General features: G+C 47.9%; 1 protein-coding gene across 18 annotated transcripts in view; it reads right to left on the bottom strand.

Moving 5' to 3' along the window:
• Positions 1-273: 273 nt before the first annotated feature.
• PTK2 (protein tyrosine kinase 2) overlaps positions 274-21,531 on the bottom strand; it is a 252,208-nt gene continuing 230,950 nt past the window's right edge. For 5 of the 18 annotated variants that reach the window (XM_049854318.1, XM_049854320.1, XM_049854321.1 and 2 more), the window contains 6 exons: positions 15,493-15,555; positions 14,263-14,302; positions 13,819-13,925; positions 8,986-9,141; positions 3,961-4,041; positions 275-1,666 (listed from right to left, as the gene is read on the bottom strand). In XM_049854318.1, the coding sequence (XP_049710275.1) occupies positions 1,454-1,666; positions 3,961-4,041; positions 8,986-9,141; positions 13,819-13,925; positions 14,263-14,302; positions 15,493-15,555 (660 nt within the window). In that variant the 3' untranslated portion in view covers positions 275-1,453. The other 13 variants (XM_049854317.1, XM_049854311.1, XM_049854312.1 and 10 more) reach the window with 5 other exon arrangements.

Raw genomic sequence — 21,531 nt, 5'->3', positions numbered from 1 at the left:
TGCCAGCACTTCCCTCCACAAGGGGAATCTCATGGGAACAGCCCCCTTGTGGCTGGAATGGTTGTTACAATCCCAGCACTACACAGGGAACGTGGCACAAGGCACGTTTCCCGTCTGAGCACTGTGCCCCGAGCACCATGCCCGTTCTGGAGGTCTACACGTAACAAGTAAAGACTGGGTACCAAGGTGAACTCATCTGGGCCACCCTTCTGTAGTGAAGTCCTGACCTTGTCTAGAAGATAAGATGAAGCAGGAAAAGAAACTCATCATTACTGAGAGTTTTCCTGTATGTTATTTTATTTGACAAATCACCCAAAAATGTTTAAATGGTTTGAAGAAGTAGAATCAAAAGGAAGGCTACCACGCCAAGGACTTTACTGGTAACACCTTTTTAATAGGTCAAAGTAACTGTACAGTTCATTATATTCTTCCTGAGAATAATTTATATCCCCCAACAAACTAAAGGGAGGGCATGTTTTTCAAAATTATTATTTAACAGAATGAATGGTATAACCGGACATCAAGAGAAAACCAAATCCCTGTTCTGCTGAAATCTCTCCTGGGAAGACAGACACAGTGAAGGGGTGGTTAACTCCAGTGGCTGTAAAATAGTCAACATGGCTTTAATCTTTCTTTATAAATTATATAAAAATGGACAACAGGGCTGGTTACGGGACTTCTCAACGCAGTTTGGAGGTGCTCTGGTACAAAGCACTGCTGCTCCCGAGAGAAATAGCGCTGCTATGAACAACTGGCACACTATTCTGGTGAAAAAGACAGGAGTTCTCAGTAACGTTCTACAGCTAGTTCCCACCAAACGCTTCACGTATCCACATCAAAGTAAAAGGCAGCAAAGACGGAAAGGGTCGCAGTCTTTTTTTGTTTTTGAATGACTCAAGTCTTCAAAATATAGCTTTTATACTCTTTCTTTGTAAAGTGGTATTAGCATACTGCAACTGGAGGGTGTTCTAACAAACAAGGATCCCAGTCTGGGTAATCATTCTATGGTAGGTGAAAGAATTCTCAGCCCGTTGGGTTTCCCGGAATTCTTCAGGTCATTCTCTCTTCTTCCGATATGCCGCTTCGACAGTTCAGGAATTAACGCGTCAGCTCTTGGCTGTTTCCTTTAATACACATGCTAGCGTGAGTACAAACTGTTTGTTACGCTCCTTAAAAGCTTCCTGGGTACGGTTTTCATCCTCAGAAAATTGCCACATCTTGGATCCCCGACTTTTCTGAACATCACGATTAAAACAAAACAAAAAACCAACCCAAATCAAAATGTGGTTGAACATACATGAGAGAGGAGATTTCAACCAGCTGTCAGTCAGGAGAGCCAGAGTTGTAAGTGCTGGCAACGGAGGGCACAGGGCTAGCTCCTCACTGCTGGTGGAAGGCGAGAACGTCTGGAGGGGCGCTCCAGTCCGGCGGCAGGCCTGCTCCTCGGCCAGCCTCAGTGCGGTCTCGTCTGCGCCAGCATTTTCAGTCTTGCTTGGTCAATGACGTCCAGCAGGTTTTTGGCATCCACGGCCAGGGCATGCGCAGCGGTCAGCATTTGCTTCTTGTACTCCTGCTGGAGGCTGGTCATGACGTACTGCTGGGCCAGCTTCATCTTGTTGATGAGCCCCCCTAGGTCGGAGTTCAGCAGCTTCTGGGCCATCTCAATCTGCAAGGACAGACACAGGTCAGGAGAGGCGCTGCCAGAGTGTCAGGGGACTTCCACTCACCTTTCTGAGGTACCTCCAGGAGAAGGAACGTCTTTCTTCCCCTCAATCTTCCTTAGAAGCAGTAAGATGTAAGATCAGCCTTCCCGCTAGGAATCTAGCCAGTATAGTACATGGTGCACGCTTTCACACTCACACACACGTGTGCACACACACCTGGCAGTCTCCTGGTCCTGCCACCAACGGCCCTGCCACCACAGCTTATTTATTGTTCTCCATTTTGTTGCCACTTTTAGACTTAACTTACCTCAGCGACTGGGAGGGCTCTTTTTCGTCTCTTAACAAAATCTTGGAGTTTCACAGACCTCGGGGATGAACTAGCTAAACCCATTCCTGTGACAGTGGACAACGGAGACACGTAGTGGTCTGCTGAGGGTCTACAAGTGCTTAGTCACCAACACAGTGCAAAACCTGGGTCTGGGATTTCCAGGCGGAGCTCTGCCTACTATACCAGCTATATCCCAAGGCCTTCCTTGGGGCTCCGGGAGACAGGGTAGGGGTGTCATGAGACAGCCTTGCCCACGTGATGTAAACCTCGGGCTCTCCCACACTGACCGGTGGTAGGAACCACCTCTGGGACACAAATGCTGCCCTCTAGGATTAGGGCTGCTTTGCCTGTGGGGACCTCGTGACCCCTCTTCTCTGTTCACTCAACCAGTGATGACTCGTCCATCTGCTCTTTTATCAGTTACTGAGCACTAACTATGAATGAGGCACTCGGTGTTGCGGACAGTCTAGTGTGGGAGAACCCTGGTCAGAAATACCTATACTACATTGTAAGCACCATCCAGAACACATGCGCAGAGAGAAGAGAGGGCCAGGGCTTCACAGAGGAGAATGCACCCTAAAAGCGTAGCAGGAATCTACCAGAGTGGGTGGGTATCTCGGGCAGGTAATTCAACACAAACAAAGGTGACAGTTATGGAAATAGTCTGGCTCCAAGGGGGAAGGACCTTATGTACCACACTAAGTTTTATCCTGCAGAACCTGGCAATGGGAAGGCATCAGACCATTTTGGGAGAGGACTGACACAACACAGCAGGCTGTTCTAGAAAGCTGGCTCTGGCAGCAGTGTGGAAGCTGAAGGGGGTGGGGGAGAGGCAGAGATACTGAGTGAGAGGCTGTGGTGGTCATTCAGGACAAGGCAGCAGCGGCAGTGAGGATGGGAAGTCTGAGACTTGGCAGGTGACAGGTGTGTGGACCTGTGTGAGGGGCTGACGGGCCAGGGCTAGAGGGTGAATGAGGCGCCCCTGATGGTGGAAGCCACAAGGACATGTCGCGCCCCCCTGCCATGGGCAGGTCTCTGCCAGTGGGGCTGGTTCCTCCCACAACACAGATGTGGGAGGTGTCTGTCCGTCCAGGGTTTGGATCTACAGCAATGCGGGGGAGAGGATTCTGCAAGACAGTGAGATAAGCTGAAGGAGAGCCCCTGCTGCTCTTTAGAGAGGAAGCAGCAAAGTGGAAAGTAGGCGCTGCAGGGGAGGAAGGACAAGAAGCCGTGAGTGAGGCAGAGGCCTGGGCCCCTCTCGGGCCTGTGTCGATCCCACCCAGGGAGGGGCTGCTTTAAACTGAGCTGCTGTTGGGGCAGGGCTTCCATCAATGTGTTAGTCACACAGATGAAGTGAAACTGCCGCGGGCAAGGTCGGCAGGGCTGCTGGGAGACTGTGTTTTGGGTGAACTTCACTCCTTTTCAAATATTTAACACTTTCATTAATTTCAAAGGCATTTTTAACAGACTTTAAACGGAAAACCAGCATCACCAGCACACCCTAGTACCTTTAGGAACTCTCCTCCCGTGCGTTTCCGCATTCTCTCTGACGTTCCAGTCAGCTGTCAGAGAACGGACTCCGAGGGGCCGCCTCCATGGCCCAGAGTGCCACCTCATGACCCCTCACCACCCGTGTTTCGGGAGAGGACCTGGCAGCGTATGCAGTGACTTGCTAGTGGTGAGGGAGGTGGGGCTGCAACTCAAGTCAGGGCTGCACCACACCGCCACTAGGACTAATGACAGGGTCCCAGTAGGTAAGCAGGGACTTGGTGGGGTCAGCTTTAGTGGGGAAGGCCATCACTCGCCAAGCCATGGAAGCCAGGCCTCTGTGGTGGAGGACTGAGTGGTGGCCATCGGCATCATGGCTGGTGCGGCTGGCTGTACTTGGAGGATTCCTGGGCGTGTCCTTGGTGCCCTCCCAGCAGGACCCTCCAGGGACTCAAGTGGTGAGAAGGCTGAGACACCTACCTCTCGGTGTGTGCTGGCTGGCAGGACAGGAATGGTCTCATCCACAGTCGCCAGTAATGTCCTCAGGGCCAAGCCGACTTCCTAAGGGTCAAGAATCACAACCAGTATTAGCACACCCACAGGGGATGGAGAGATCTGCCAACAGACAGCAGTGACAACTGTAAACATGACGAACGTCATTAACATCCCCTGGATTGTCCGTGTGAACAATGTTGAAATGGCAGGTGTTTGTTATATATATATATATATTTTAAATAATTTTTATTGTGCTTTAAGTGAAAGTTTACAAATCAATTCAGTCTCCAACACAAAAACCCATATACACCTTGTTACATACTCCCAATTACTCTCCCCCTAATGAGACTGCCCGCTGTCTCCCTCTATTCTCTCTTTTCGTGTCCATTTCGCCAGCTTCTAACCCCCTCTACCCTTTCATCTCCGCTCCAGGCAGGAGATGCCAACGTAGTCTCAAGTGTCCACCTGATCCAAGAAGCTCACTCCTCACCAGCATCCCTTTCCAACCCATTGTCCAGTCCAATCCATGTCTGAAGAGTTGGCTTCAGGAATGGTTCCTGTTCTGGGCCAACAGAAGGTCTGGGGGCCATGACCACTGGGGTCCTTCTAGCCTCAGTCAGACCATTAAGTCTGGTCTTATGAGAATTTGGAGTCTGCATCCCACTGCTCTCCTGCTCCCTCAGGGGGTTCTCTGTTGTGTTTCCTGTCAGGTGTTATACATAATTTTACCACAAGAACAAAACGAAACCAAAAGAATTTAGAGACTAAGAGCCCTAATACATGGCATGAATAGTATACAAAACAGTACTAACAATGTACAAAGACCAGAAGAGAAACTAGATGACTGGGAGCTCCTAAAAATCAAACACTTATGCTCATCCAAAGACTTCGCCAAAAGAGTAAAAAACCTACAGACAGGGAAAAAATTTTTGGCTACCACAAATCTGATTAGCTTCCAATCTCTAAAATCTACAAGATACTGCAAAACCTCAATAACAAAAAGACAAAAAATCCAAAAACCACAAAATAACAAATGTTGGAGAGGCTGTGGAGAGATTGGAACACTTATACACTGCTGATGGGAATGTAAAATGGTACAACCGCCTTGGAAATCTACCTGGCGCTTCCCTAAAAAGCTAGAAATACAACTACCATACGATCCAGTAATCCCACTCCTTGGAATATATCCTATAGAAATAAGAGCCCTCACACGAATAGATATATGCACACCCATGTTCATTGTGGCACTGTTTACAACAGCAAAAAGATGGAAACCAAGGTGCCCATCAATGGATGAATGGATAAATAAATTATGGTGTATTCACACAATGGAATACTACACAATGATACAGAACGACGATGAATCCGTGAAACATCTCAAACATGGAGGAATCTGGAAGGCATTATGCTGAGTGAAATTAGTCAGTTGAAAAGGACAAATATTGTATAAGACCACTATTATAAGAACTCAAGAAATAGTTTAAACACAGAAGAAAATATTCTTTGATGGTTATCAGGGTGGGGAAGGAGGAAGGGAGGGGGGTATTCACTAATTAGATAGTAGACAAGAATTATTTTAGGTGAAGGGAAGGACAACACACAATACAGGGGAAGTCAGCACAACCAGACTAAACCAAAAGCTAAGAAGTTTCCTGAATACAACCAAACACTTGGAGGGACAGAGTAGCAGAGGTGGGTGTCTGGGGACCATGGTTTCAGGGGACATCTAGGTCAACTGGCAAAGTGTACTAAGAAAACGTTCTGCATCCCACTTTGGTGAATAGTGTCTGGGGTCTTAAAAGCTAGCAAGCAGCCACCTAAGATGCTTCAATTGGTCTCAACTCACCTGGAGCAAAGGAAAATGAAGAACACCAAAGACACAAGAAAAACATGAACCCAAGAGACAGAAAGGGCCACATAAGCCAGGGATTCCACCAGCCTGAGACTGGAAGAACTAGATGGTAACCGGCTACCACCAATGACTGCCCTGACAGGCAACACAACAGAGAATCCCTCATGGAGCAGGAGAAAAGTGGGATGCAGACCTCAAATTGCAGTAAAAAGACCAGACTTCATGGCCTGAGACTGGAGCAACCCCAGAGGTCATGGCCCCCGGACTCTCTGTTAGCCCAAAACTAAAACCATTCCCAAAGCCAACTCTTCAGACAAAGATTAGACTGGACTGTAAGACCTACAATGATACTGGTGAGGAGTGTGCTTCTAAGCTCAAGTAGACACATGAGACTATGTGGGCAGCTCCTGCGTGGAGGTGAGATGTGAAGGCAGAGGGGGATGGAAGCTGGTTGAATGGACACAGGCAATACAGGATGGAGAAAAGGAGTGTGCTGTCACATTGCAGGGAGAGCAACTAGGATCACATACTTTTTATATGAAAAATTGACTTGAACTGTAAACTTTCACTAAAAGCACAATAAAAATAAAATAAAATGTGATTACAAATGGCTGGATATCTCTATCTCATTCTTACTCTTCCGGAGAGTCTTCACTATTTTTGACATTTAAATTTTCTATTATAAATATTAAAATTATTGTCATGGATTGAATTAAGTTCCCCCAAAATGTGTGTATTAACTTGGTTAGGCCATGATTCTCAATATTCTGTGGTTGTCCTCCATTTTGTGATTGTAATTTTATGTTAAAGACGATTAGGGTGGCTTTGTAACACCCTTGCCAGGTCACATCCCTGATCCAGTATAAAGGGAGTTTCCCTGGAGTGTTGCCTGCACCACTTTTTATGGTCTCAAGAGATAAAAGTTAAGGGAAGTAAGCAGAGAGTTGGGGATCTTGTAAGACCAAGAAAGCACCTGGAAACAGAGCACATCCTTTGGGCCTGAGGTTCCTGCGCTGAGACGTTCCCAGACCAAGGGCCGACTGATGCATCACAAGGACCTTCCTCCAGAGCTGAGAGGGAATGCCTTCCCCTGAAGCTGACACCCTGAATTTGGACTTCTAGCCTTCTAGACTGTGAGAAAATAAATTTCTCTTTGTTAAAGCCATCTGCTTGTGGCATTTCTGTTATTGCAGCACTAGGTGACTAGGACAATTCTCTTGACAAATTAAAAAAATTTTTTAGAACATGCCAACATTGATGGTTTTTCAACTATATACTTTTTGTCTCCATTTCATCAATTTTAAGGGAAAATGACTATATTCCTCTTCCTCAGTACTGAGCTCAATCTTAAGTTATGAGTTCTTTCCCCCAAAAGGATTCCCAGATCTCCCAACATTTGCTGTTCTTCCTCCCAAAGGGCAGGTTAAGGAATAGCGCCATGTACAGCCCCACAGCCATTGGGGTGGAAAGCAGGATGGACCTGTTTTCCTGCTCTTTTCGTCTAGTGCTTCCGAGCAGATTGCACTGCCTCACAGTTCAAACTTCCATCGCTCCCATCACAGGCTAGAGTAGGACAACAGCAATGGAGTCACCGACAGCTGGGAGAATTTGTCCTCTCCCAGGGGCCTTCTGAGAAAAGATGCTCCTCCTGCTGCCACAGATGGGCGTGACGGCAGCCACGCTGTGGGACCCTTTCTGACTTGTGCACCTTATCTGTGCGGACACTGAGCAAAACCACTCCTCCCCCTGCCATTCCTGGATCACAAAATAAATAAAGGGACCGACTTAAAACATGATTAGAGACATTATAATTTAATGCTTTAAATATTTACCAATACTGTCATTCTTATGAAAATTGAATATGTAATGACTAAGACTCTGTGCATGTAATATGAAAATGATAAAGTCTTCATACTTGGAGCATCATATAAAAGAAAGAACGTCATTTGGCCAAAGTAATACGGTTTTTAAAAAGGCAGCTTCTACGAAACCACCATAAAAATCTTCACATGCATGGCACTCCACGTTCCTACTGCTTTCGTGCGTTCCGCTGAGTGTGTTCTGTGTCTGTTTGTAACTTGCCTGCAGGCTCACGCACGTTCACCCTCAGAATGGTTGTCAAGGAGGGACAGCAGAGAAGCGGAACAGAATAGGTTAACCCTGCTTCCCAGGAAATCATTTCTGAGCAGCGGTTTCCAAGCCGATGTGGGTAAGAAGCTGTTTCAAAGACTGCTAACATGTATACTGCAAAAAGTGTGCTCAAGCATGTTTCAGAGACGCCGGCTCTGAGCACAGCAGCACCTGTTAACAGACAGCCCAGAGCACGGAATGCCACTGAGTGCTGTGTCCCTCCACGAGAAAGCTTTGGCGCAAGGCACTGCCCATGCTTGCTCTTACCCTCTCCATAGAGCATCCGGGCTATTTTCCAGGCCCGGACACCCCCTGAACACCATCTGGAAAAGGATAAACATTTTGCCTTCTTTCCTTCACTGAAACGAGCTCGGTGACTCTCTAGTTGGTAAAGACTTTTACTCACAGGGATACCAGTGAGCAATTCTGAAACCATCATGCACACACCCTGGAAATGCTTATTCCTTGCTTACTTTGGAAATCCATTCAGTTGAACACGTGATTTGAACACATTTCTGTATGCATGTTACACTTCAATAAAAAAAGACTATAGTAAAAGAAATGACAATTATAAAAAAAAACAACCCCAGAAAGCTGAGTGAGCAGCCCTCAGCTTACACAGACGCTCTGTGCGCCTTCCCTCCTGCCCCTTCTCTGAGGCATCAGGAAGGTGGTAATTGCCATTCCCGCAGATGTCTCTGTGCTTTACCACACAGTGACACACCCTGAAGCCTCACACAAGTAGCTCTTCTGCACACTGTCAAATCTTTGTGTCACTGGCATCAAATGCAAGCATTCCTGTGCAGGCTGCTTTGTTCACTCCAGGTTATATTTATTAGCAATACTTATTAACGGACTCTGCAGTAACCATGGAGCAGCACACTCAGGAACAGCCACAGTTCTCACTAACCCTGTCCCCGTGTGGCGCCTTCTTCTGAAGCATATAAGGTGCGACCGTGGGCCGTTCAGACACCATCACAATGTATGAATGCCTTCCGGCTGGCACACGGTGAGATTTTGTTTTTTACCTTCACCATAGGCACGTACTCCTCTGGCGGGGCCGGCTGGATTTTACTGGACATCTCAATGACAGCTTTCACTAGGCCAGTGACGTTCTCGTACACCTTGTCGTTGGAGCGGTCGAGATTGGCCGTGGGCGGAGGGCTGATCTCCTGGGGCTGGAGCTGCCAACAGAGAGCCAGTTATCTCTCTGCTGTCCACTAGAGGGCGGCACACTACTGCAATTACATTGGGATGGCCCTTTAAGAGAGATCAAAGCAGGTGACAGGAGTGCTGATGGCCTTATTTGTGACAAATCAATGAGTCAATATTTTGTTCTAACTTTGAGCTCTGTTAAAGGAAATGAGATGGAATCATACGCATGGCATAGAAAACCCAAGATGGTTGGAGAGAAATGATTCGGTGTTCCCCCAAAATCATTCACAAGACAAAGAATCCACACATCTGCATCTTCCCGAGGCTTTGAGGATTGAGAAAAAGTACCAACTTGGATAACGGGGAAGGCGTTCTGTATTACGAGAATTTTCCCTTAGTGTGAACACCGCACAGCAGACGTGTGCGTTCTTTTTACGACCATGAAATATAAGCACGAGTCCTCTGAGTGGACACCGCCTGCTTGTAGACCATTATCCCAGTGAGGCAGTGGTGGCACACGGGAGCCTGCACCCTCCTGTCACTAGGGGTGACTGTGGCGGAGCCACCCCATCCGACACCTCAGCACCCCCACCTAGCTCCACGGCCTCGCTTCCTGAGGAAGGTGAAATGAAGTGACATGTAGTTATGTCCGCCCCACAGCCAGGGCACAGGGTAGCCAGAGGTAACGTGAGCTGTTCAGTGACCTGCCCTGGGACCCGAGCACCAAGGCTGGACATCACCTTGAGGCCTCTGTAAATCTTAACTGGTTCCAACTACCAAAAAACAAACCCGTTGCTGTTGAGTTGATTCTGCCTCACAGAGACTCTGTAGGAGGGGGCGGCACTGCCCCACAGGGTTTCCACGGCTGTAACCTTTATGGAAGCAGACTGCCACTCGTTCTGGCATGGAGGGGCTGGTGGGTTCGAACTGCTGACCTTTCTGTTAGCAGCTGAGTGCTTAAGCACTGTGCCACCAGGGTTCCTTGGTTCCAACTACACCAGGCAAAAAAGGCGGTGTATGTTTTTCTTAAAAAGACTAAATTAAAGCGCATAACAGTCATTCATTCACAAGTCTGTGGCTGTGTGCACTGTAACGCTCTAAGTGCTTATTTCTGAACCCATGGGTCAGCTCTGCCCAAGGAGCCTGGAATATTCTGTTCTTGGTTGTTCCAAAGTCTTGGCATGAAAGAGAAAAGGACAAGAATAGTCCCAGCACGGCAGAGATGCTCATATTTCATTCTTTGGAAACGCAGAGGTTGTTTAGGCTTCTGTGGGCTGCAAGAGGCAGTGAACCAAGCAAGAGTGCCCTCACCCAGCTTTCTGGCCCATCGCATGCAGGGCTGGACAGACACACAGATACAAGGTGCTTACCCTCCACGGCTATGTCGGATGAAAGGTGAGGAAAGGTTAAAGAAATTTGTCAGAGAGAAGGGGAAAAAAGAAAAACAATATTAATAAGGCAGCAGACAAAACCCTATAACAATACATGAGCAGAGCAGAAAGGAGCTGGCCTCGAGGCTACCCTTCGGCTTGGCTCACCAGTCGCCCACGCGCAGCACCAGCACACCAGATGAAGGGGTGTTGCATGCGTGTGCCCGGTGCTCAGGAACAAACAAGGGAGACACATGCAAAGCTTGAGAGCAACACCTGGCAAGCAGCACAGGAGCCAAAAGAACTAGGGTCTTCAAGAGAAAGAGGTGGTCCCCGCGTTTCTAGTTACTGACCACTGCCCCTGACATCTGACAGATGAAGGAGGAACTGCACAACTCTTACCCCTACTCCCTGCACCCCCACATCCAGGGACATGTACTCTATCATCTAACCATCCCGCCATAACAAAGGTTCTTGGCTTGGGGCTGCGTTTAAAGACATTAGAAACTTAATTTTACAGACAAAAATAAAACAAAGCAAAAGCGCTTTCTTTTGAAATCACGTTAAGCTCAGAATTTTTATTATTTCTCTCTACAGCTCAAACTAGGGTCATCCCACTGTAACTAAAAGGCCAAGTGAACTGGGGAAATGTATCTTCTCTCCTTTAAAAACCTGTTGCTGTTGAGTCGAGTCCAACTCATAGCAACCCTATAGGTCAGAGTAGAACTGCCCTGTAGAGTTTCCAAGGAGTGCCTGGTGGATTCAAACTTCTGATCTTTCGGTTGGCAGCTGTAGCCCTTAGCCACTCAGCCACCAGGGTTTCTCCTCTCCTTAGAATCGTCTAAAAAACTGTACCTTTGGTATACAGGTCTTGTACACTCTTAAGCTCAGAGTCCCAGCTCTCTACTGTGCTTCTCAGTGCACTGGGAAGGAGGCTACTGACACCTCGGTCACAGCCGAGGGGGCCCTGTGGTCTATCTTCTGAACAGAAATCGCAGTGCAGACCTGTATAACTTGGAGCGTGTCGGCTTAGACTGTAACCTGGAAAGGTGCAGGCTCCTGAGGAAGGCTTTCTTCAGGAAAACAGGTGGAGTCCCATCAAGGAGAAACCGAATGGTTCTACAATCCCTGGAGGTTGGAGGGTTTAATCTGAACCCATCTAAAGTTTCTGTCCCTTTGTCCTTCACCTTCTGCCTGACCCCGTCAGAGGGAAACAGCAGGATGCTTCCTGTTGACAGTGGATTCCAGAACAGAGGCTGAGCCTGCAGGCAGGTCCGCTATGGACCTGCTTTGGCTTCTTGGCAGGGCATTTCTAGAAGCCACCACCCTGCACACAGGTACGGGGTTCTAACCACTTACGCTGACACTCGGATCCAGACAACTCAGAGCCAAACACAAAGCCACCAAGGGAAAATCGAGACTGACTTCTGGCTACATGTAATTGGGGTGAATTATTTCAGTTATATATAACTAAAAATAGGCATTTCTGTATTAAGATCAATATTGTTCTTTTAGACTAGATTTGACAGCCTCTACTAAACAGATAATAAAGAAACAGAGAGATATTTCACATTTGTTAACTGCTCAAAAATTCTTAATATATTTTAAGTAAGCGCATCATTTCCATTAAGATTTCCACTTGCTTTAACTCTTATAGTAAGGGTACTTCCCAATTATGTTTATTTCTTATGTTACTCCCCTGAAAAACAAATGTCAGATTTCTTCATGGGTACTTGATCTACTTCTTAAGTTGGTTTTTCATTATGATAAGCCATCACTAAAATGATTATTATTATAATAATAAGTCATCTTAAAAGTTTACTCTCGTGGATTAGGAAAATGAAAAAAGTTCCACTAACCTAATTTCCCTCAACTTTCATTATTTATTTAAAGAAACCACATAGGAAGGTAACGCCCTCCTTTGTGCTCCTCCCAGGATGCATGGCATGAGGACAACACCTGTGGTGTGAGGAAGACACCCGGGGTGTGAGGAAGACACCCGGGGTGTGAGGAGGAGGATGCCTACAGTATGAGGAGGACGAGGACGCCTACAGTATGAGGAGGACGAGGACACCTACAGTGTGAGGAGGAGGAGGACACCTACAGTGTGAGAACACCTGCAGTGTGAGGAGGACACCCGCGGTGTGAGGTGGAGGACACCCGCAGTGTGAGGAGGAGGAGGATGCCTACACTGTGAGGACACCTGTGGTGTGAGGAGGACACCTGCGGTGTGAGGAGGACACCCGTGGTGTGAGGTGGAGGACACCTGCAGTGTGAGGAGGACACCCGCGGTGTGAGGTGGAGGACACCCGCAGTGTGAGGAGGAGGAGGATGCCTACACTGTGAGGAGGACACCTGTGGTGTGAGGAGGACACCTGCGGTGTGAGGAGGACACCCGTGGTGTGAGGAGGAGGAGGAGGACGCCTACAGTGTGAGGTGAGGACACCTGCAGTATGAGGAGCTCACCTACAGTGTGAAGAGAACACCTGCAGTGTGAGGAGGACACCCGCAGTGTGAGGAGGAGGAGGGCATTTACGGTGTAAGGTGGACACCTGCAGCGTGAGGAGGACACCCGTGGTGTAAGGAGGAAGAGGAAGAGGACAACTATAGTGTGAGGAGGACACCTGCAGTGTGAGGAGGACACCCGTGGTGTGAAAAGGAGGACGCCCTTGCTGTGAGGAGGATGCCTGAGGTGTGAGGAGGACGCCCGCACTATGAGGAGGAGGTGGACACCTGTGCTGTGAGGAGGACTTATCTCAGAGAGGAAAGCCCACCTATAAGCTAGCTTTAGTCACTCCAGCACTCTACGGGGCCTTGTGGGGAGAAAGAGAATCTCAAACACATTATTTCAGCTGCTTGCCTACTTGGGGACCGGCAGCCACGTAATAGGCCATGGTGAAGCTGCATGGTCACTTGTTACTGAGGGCTGGCTCTGCTCTGGCACGTTGCTTTTACACATGAAATTCTGACCCTGAGTGGAAAACTAACAGATGTTTCCCGGTAAGCCACATTTAGAAACTTGGAGACAGGGAGCCTACCCCAGGTCTTCCTTTACCCCAGGTGTCCTGGTTTAACTTATGTTCAAAACCAGAAGCAAATAAACATTTTGCTTGAGGAAGATGTACTCAGAAAGTTAGAATCTGACTGAGTTCCTCAATTATAAGCGAAAAACAGTGAGTGAAAAAACTGAAGAGAACATTCTCACGCCGAGATTTTTCCTGACTTCCTCCATCACAGCTCTTGTCGCCACCCTTCTGCAGCACTGATTCTACCGGCCAGAACCAAAGGACCCCACAACTGTGGTGAGCGGCGTGCTCACATGGCTCGGACTCCCACCTTGACGCCCTCGTTGTAGCTGTCCCCAGGGCTGCTGAGGCTGGCAAGGCTGCCCAGGTGGCTGGGGGCTCCAGGGCGCGGGGGTTTCTTTGGTGGAGCTGCAGGATCTAGTAATATGGGATGATTTTAAAGAAGTAATTTACATTCACACACAGAAAGTAAAAAAACCTCAAACCAAACAAACATGACTGGCATCATTACAACAGCACATTAATCCTGAAGAGGACACCTGAGTGGGGCATTTCTGATGCAGTGGGGTAAGAAATTCTTTTCCTGTATGCTAGTCAGGGGCTGAATCTGGTAAACCTCATACTTGCTATGGTCTGAGGAGAAAAGTATTTAAAAGACCATGAAGGCATTCCAAAGCTACGAAACTACACACATTAAACCTTCTCCCTCCAGATGCCACGAGTTTCTTGACACACAGATTGTTTCTTCACTTACCTGGCTTACCCACAGGCTGATATATGTGTTGGTTTCCAGTCTGTGGGAAAAGAAAGTTCCATCAACAAACTGGTGAGGACAATCGGGGGCACACCTGCTCTCCCACCTGCCTACCTTCTCCCCACCCTGCCCCTTGAACATCAGTGCTAAATGCTGGGACTCAACGATGAACAAGGTGGGGTTCCCGCCTCAAGGCCTCAGTGGGGTGGGGGCGAGGCAAATAAGCAAAGAATGCTGACAGGAACATGAGGGAGGGAACACAGGGCCCTCTGGGAAGAGATGTGACTGCATCAGACAGCATGCTGGAAGAGGCCATGTGTGATGGAAAAGTGTTGGGGGTGCGGTGGGGAGAGGAGACCATGGTTTTAAGTAGGAAGGTCAGGACTGAAGAGAAACTGGTCTTGGAGCAGAGGCATAAAAGCAAACTGAGAGGACTGATTTTCCATCAGCCAGTTATTATTAACATTTGTTAACTAGTTCACACCTATGGTCCTTACCTGACAAACTTCTTTCTCGCCAGGAACTTCTTTACATGTTTAAGGAATATTTGTTTTAACAAGGAATCTGCTTATGGCAATCTCATAATTTTAACTACTACCCTCAAAATGCAGGGGGTACTTCTAGCAGGCCTAAAGGTATTTGGGATTCTTAGGGGGCAATGAGTTTATATAAACGGGGAAGAATGCAGAAAAGGAGGTGGAATGGGTGCACAGTTTGAAGAACGTAACTGATGTCACCAAATGGTACATGTGGGAACCGTTGACCTGGTACACGCTTTGCTTTGTGTATTTTCAACAGCAGCAGCAGTAACAAAAAGACATCTGGGATAATCGAAAGCTAGCTCTTCAGAGAAAACTTCAGGCATTTCCCCCAAGATCCAGAAGAAAAAAATATCTTGCTTGAACAAGTTTTATGTGACTATGCAACTTTTATCACCATGTAATAACAGTAGAAATTTTCAGCAAATGACAGCCTGTGTGTGTAGACAGCTAACACACACACTTCTTTAGGGCCAGAGCGTTCGGCTTACCGGAAGGATGGCGTCAGACTGGGAGAGAAAGCTGCTGTCCTGCAGCAGACATTTCAGTCACCTTGGCTAACACGTCCGTCTTACTGACAGAACGGAGGCCTCTGTTCCACATTACAGATATTAATAAGCCTGGCTGTCTCCTGACATAAGAGCGATGGTCTACGCATGAGAACCTGAAATCAAATCCCGGCGCTGCTCACCGGGCCTTGGAGACCTCCGTCCTCCCTGTCGATGCTGCCCCGGGAGAGCCTCACGTCCGGCTTCTGGAGGAAGTAAGCACACACAGGAGAAGCAGTGTGGTTTCAGGTCACAGAAACAGTCCGTATTAGCACACCTGTCCTCTGAAGAAGAGTCGAAAGCTCCCGTTTCAGAATCCTCAGGCCCAGGCTGCAGAGGGTCCACGCGATGCCGTGGGGTGAGCCCTTCCCAGCATTCCTTGCCCAGCGCACACAACCATCTATGCCACACGTCCCCAACACGGCCCCAAGCAAATGCGCTCACCCCTCTTTACGGCAGCCAGGCAGGCTTTCTTCCTGACTGAGAGAACCCTCAGCCCAGGTGGAAGCATGCTCGGTGCACTGCTGCTTCCTGGGGGTGTGGCTGAGCTTGGGTACCTCTCCCCAGCCACAGATGGGTCCCATTACACGAACCACCCCCACCCCGCCCATTGCCTCCAAGACACAGAAGCCAAACAGAGAAATCTAGATTTTGTATAAATAAGAGTTCACAAATTAATATCAAAATAAAGTAAGTGACATGTTGTTATGCTGAAGGAGCTTGGTAGGAGGGCTTTTCCTTATACTCCGTGCAGCATCCCCAGCCTGTCCCCACAATCCATGCCCACAGTCCTGGGTCCAGGGGAGCCCTGCTGGCCACAGCGCCCTCGGCCTCCCCTTGGTCCCCACGCCTGGGCGTTCACCACCCACTTCCATCTGGAAAGCGTCTGCACACCCCTCAAGCTGAGGCAAAGCCCTCCCCCAGGCTTGCTCGCTGATCTCCTGTGTCAGCCGCGTCTGCAGCAAACGCCTCCCTGGTCAGACAAGAACTTCTCGACTCTCTGTTCGCTTCTGCACTTCCTGTGCCTGATGCTGACCTGACCTGGCACAAGAGCCACAGACGTGTTGGTGGGCGATGGACGAGGCAGCTCCGTCTCCCCCGGCCCAGGTCCACCGCCGTGGCCCATACCCTTGCCCACGGGACCAGTGACCTCACTGGCCTCAGCCATCACAAATTAAGGCATCGTTGTCATTTTGTTTCATCTGAGCTCCCAAATCCTCACGGTTTCTCCCTGGTCTAAAAGGATGAAGTCTGAATTTCTCATCTTGCTTGCAAGGCCTCGAACCTCCTACTCCCAAGAAGCACGTGGGCACGGGGTCAGTTTCAGGGGCCAGGCTGCAATGGGAAGTTGTCCGAGGATGCAGGCAATGTTAAGATCTAGGTGATCTGTTAAATGCTAGTCCCTTTTAAGGACAGGGGCCCCATCTCCCTGCCCACTTCTTTCCTTTCCCTTTCGGGCACTGCATGCTGCCTGGACTGTAGTGGGCCCCCAGTGTGTGCTGCCATCTGGAAACCAGGTCCTCCAAGGACAGGGTGAAGGAGCTACTTCATCTGTAGAGGATGTTAGCTACGAGTCACTATGACCCTAAGGGCTGCCTGCGGAAAGGGTGGTGGCTTGTGTGCTGCCCCTGAATACGGAGAGGGGATTTTTTTTTTTTTTAAATTTTTAGTGTGCTTTAAGTGAAAGTTTACAAATCAAGTCAGTTTCTCATACAAAAATTTATATACACCTTATTGTACACTCCTAGTTGCTCTCCCCCAAGTGAGACAGCACACTCCTTCCCTCCACTCTCTATTTTTGTGTCCATTCGGCCAGCTTTTGTCCCTCTCTGCCCTCTCATCTCCCCTCCAGACAGGAGATGCCAATATAGTCTCATGTGTCTACTTGATCGGAGAGGGGGATTCTTGATCATTTATGAAAAGTCTTTCTAACAACCAGAGGTGCTCTAGCAGCAACGGAATGGAGAGCTTAGAGCAGGGACTGCTATAAAGGAAAGTTTCTGAACTATGAAGGACACACTTTTTAAAAAACTAAAAGTTAAAACACGTTTAGTGTTAACAAGCATTACAATATAAGGAAACGATCACTTTAAAAACCAATTTCTCATTGCAGTTATTCTGCGCCCACATGTGGAAAGTCAAACTTGGGGAGACCAGTCAGCTCCAGGGCAGTGTCATGAGTAGGTCAGAAAATTCAGAAAGGTCAACAGTCCCTGGCCTCAAGGCTAGAACCCTCTCTGCCAGGTAATACAGGCAGGAAGAGACAGAAAGAAAGCTGGCTGGCCACACACTGACAGACACAGACACACGAATCCTGAGCCCAGGAGGACTTCCCTGTGGAGGCTAGATTTCTGCCGTTGCCTGAACAAAGCGGAAGTTTTGCACAACTCGTGGGCACTAAATAGGCCAGGTGCAGGTAAGACGAAGGCCCCAAAACACAACGGGCTTTGAGAAAATTGGTCTGAGAAGGTAAGACTTGAGATGGACAAGTCACAGACCACGAACCTCAAGGTCATAAAAGACTTCTGTGCATCGTGGGTGTTTAGCGGATGTTTGCTGAAGGAATGCTTTAACAGAAATGGAAGGCAGAAGAGGGATCTGACGTTCAGGAAGGCAGAATTAGTTGTCTGGGGCAGCCCAGCTTTGGAGGTGGGTTCAGTCAGCCACTGACACACAGTGAGTGCCTCCTCTGTGCAGAAATAGTGTATTTATTTCAACAAAAAAGGTAGCTCGCATTTATTGTTTGCTTTTTTTACAGAGTAAGGTTCTGTGTTTCGTACATATAATACATGAATTACCTATTTTTATTCCCATAAATCAGATAACTTATTTTTATTTCTTCATGCACAATAATGCCCTAATGTCATACTTCCCTGAAGACAGGATTTTAATTTGAAAACGAGACAGGCCTATCTACAGAAAGTCCACTTGTGTTCTCTGAATGGAAGTAACTCTGAGCTTTTTTCTCCTCAGACAGCAGACACAGCCTGTGCGGATGAAGGACGAATGCCAGGTGGAGATTAAAGAGCAGTAATGGCAAAGGAGTCCATCAGAAAGAAGGTTCTACTCGGTTCTGCTCCCGGGGACACCGAGTCCTCCTGTCCCCCTTACAGACTAGTCTAGATCTGAAGACACTGCACTGAAGATAAAACAGGCAATTTACTTTTAAAATCTTGTACAAATAGATCACAGACAAAAAACGTCTGGGGCACTTTGATTCTCTTCTTCCCATCAGGTACGCAGTTTTCTTTTATCTGGTTTAACTTACACTGTAAGGGTACGCACAACACACGTTTCTTTTCACAGTGAAGCCTGTGAGAGCCAGAAAGCAACAGGGCTGCCTTGTTTTTCTGGGTCCTGCAAGTTTTCTGCCGTTGACAGGGTGTAGTCACCACTTTTCTACTGCTCTCTATTTGGTGGAAAATACTTGGGTTTTCCTTCTCTGACAGGTTCTGCCTTACACAGGTTACAGCTTTTGCAGGTTTTACTGTATATGTGCACCCCCACCTCACATACCACCCAGAGCAAGACACAGAATGTTGCTGGCAACCTAGCAGGTCCATGTGCCTACACAAACCTGCCAAAGGAACCCCTGTTCTGCCGTCTCCCCACACACCACCGTTGCCTGTTCTGAGCTTCACATATGTGGGTCATACAGCTCTTTTTAGTCTGGCATCTCTGCATAACTTGATACCCTCAGATTCGCCCCTGTGGCTGCATGCGGCAGTAGTCTGTCCTTTTTTATCGTTGTTTAGTATTCCAATGTATGAGTATTTACCCATTTTGCTGTTATGGGCAAATGGGTTGTTTCCAGTTCTTGGCTACCACAGTAACGCTCTGTGAACGCTCTCTCACACAGGGACATCGCGCTTCATCCTCTGGCTGGGTATCGTGTAAGTGTCTGGCTGTGTCACACTCCCTCTGAGGCACTATTCCAGGTCCTGGGTAAACAGCAACGAACAGCCCAGCTGAGGTCTCAACTCTCAAGTTGCGGCCACTCCAGAAGTCCTCAAACTTAAGAGTTGTAACTCAATGAACCTTAAGACTTTCAACTCAAAGTTCTTTCTCTTCTCCCCGTACCAGCCTGTCCTCGAATCCGGAATACGCTATAAGGGGCAAGAACAGGAGGGATGCGGCCTCGCTTAGCAGCCAAGGTGAGATGAGAATCCAGTCTCTGACCGCCTGTCCTGCCACTGACCTTAATCCCCTTTCTGTGGCATCCATCTTCCACTCAGACGGGCTGTGTCTGCTTTATGAGGAAAAAAAAAGCTCATATTTATTTCCTTTCTCAGAACACAAAGTAGGCTTTATACAGATAGGACTTTCTCATTTCAAAATTAAAATCCTGTTTTTAGCACAGTACCATATTAAGAAATTACTGTGCACCCTGTAATAAGATGAAGCCAGCCACAGAGTGACTGCCTTTAGCAGTGCCCAAGAGGAAGAAAGCTCTCTAAACAGACTTCAGTTCTAATCAAGGCTACCAGCGCTCTCTCGCCAATGTGTCGGCTTGCAAGAGAGCTTTTACGGCAGTGGATTCCCAAACACGGAGCTACCTCAGAAAGGAAATGCTCTGAACTGGGAATACGAGAAGGGGTGTGGGACAAAGAGCTGTCTGTGATGGCTGGGGCCATCCTCTGGAACTTTCTGCCATGTGAGAATATAACATCTGGCTCTGGAAGATTCTCAGCAATGTAGCTCTCACACAGTTGCTATGGTGATCAGATAGCGTGAAAGATATAAAAGCCTGCTGAAAAACCAACAAGGCCCCACTCCACATATATGACAAAGGATTTATATTCAGGAAATATAAACAGCTCCTACAACTTGGTAATGTAAAGTAGAAACAATCCAAGTAAAAGGCCCTGGTGGCGCAGTGGTTAAGAGCTCAGCTGCCAACCAAAAGGTCAGCAGCTGGAATCCACCAGGCACTCCTTGGAACCCTGCGGGGCAGTTCTACTCTGTCCTATAGGGTCGCTAGGAGTCAGAATCAACTCTATGGCAGTGGGTTTGGTTTTGGTTTTACCCAAGTAAGACACAGGCAAGACGTGAACAGACACTTCACAAAGGATAATGAATAAATAGCCAACAAGCGAAAGAAAGAATGCTCCACATCAGGAGTCATGGGGAAACACGATCTAGAAGTACGACGAGACCCCCGTGGACCCACTGGTACCGTCAACTTACATGATGCAACACTACCAGCAATAAAAGGAGCCAACTACTGACACGCATGACCACAGGAACGAATCTCAAAAACAGGCTGAGTGAAGGAAGCCAGGCACAGAACAGTACATACTGTATGATTCAACTCATGTTCAAGAAGAAGCAAAACTATCTCTGGTGACAGAAACTGTAACAGGGATTGCCTCAGGGCTGGGAGGAACTGACTGGAAAAGGAAGCTATGGGAGAGACGCAGATGTTCTAAGTCTTGACAGGGTATGGATGACATGAGCCGAAACTCATCACGCTACCCGTAAGATCTATGTACTTCACTGTATGTGAGTTACCGCCCCAAAAACCCAACAACATCTGACCAACCGGCAGAGTAAACACACGTCTTAAACCTTTTACTTGGAACACTTGAAATCCCTCGGAGGCGGAGGGGGCTTGAGCCCCGATGACACACTCTGACAGTCCGCTCAGCTCTGTGTGCTTCTCATAACAGACCACGACTCCGCGTCACTGCACACTCTGTTCCCGTGGCCTGGAATGCATGTCCCTGATCTGTGTACCTAGCAAGTTCCAGTTTACCCTTCTGGCCTTGGCGCGGATGGGATCTCGACCGTGAGGCCCTCCCCAGCTCCCAGGCACACACAGACTCTGGCAGCAGCGCCACTGAGTGGCATGCTAGCCTTTGGTACCAGGCCTTTGCTCAAATGCTATTGTACACAGAATGCCAGTATTTAAACGTGTCAACTCTATTTTGGGAAATGTGTGACATTTGCTTTTTAAAACACAAATCAGTGAGGGAAAAGAGGCTACTGGATAAAAAAAAGATAAATGTAGGATAGGGAATGACAGCTGTGCTCTAGAGTAGCTTCAACATTCAAGGTGATTCACCAAATCAGCAGTAACTAACACCGATCTAAAAAAAAAAAAAAAAAATTTTTTTTTTTTTTTTTTTTTTTTTACAGCTTGCCTTGCAATTTCAAGATTTGCTTTCATTTATTTAGAATTT

This window comes from Elephas maximus, chromosome 15, assembly GCF_024166365.1.
Source record: "Elephas maximus indicus isolate mEleMax1 chromosome 15, mEleMax1 primary haplotype, whole genome shotgun sequence".
Lineage (NCBI taxonomy): Eukaryota > Metazoa > Chordata > Mammalia > Proboscidea > Elephantidae > Elephas > Elephas maximus.
The sequence above is the reverse complement of the archived record's forward strand: the minus strand, read 5'-3'. Positions and strand labels throughout refer to the sequence as shown.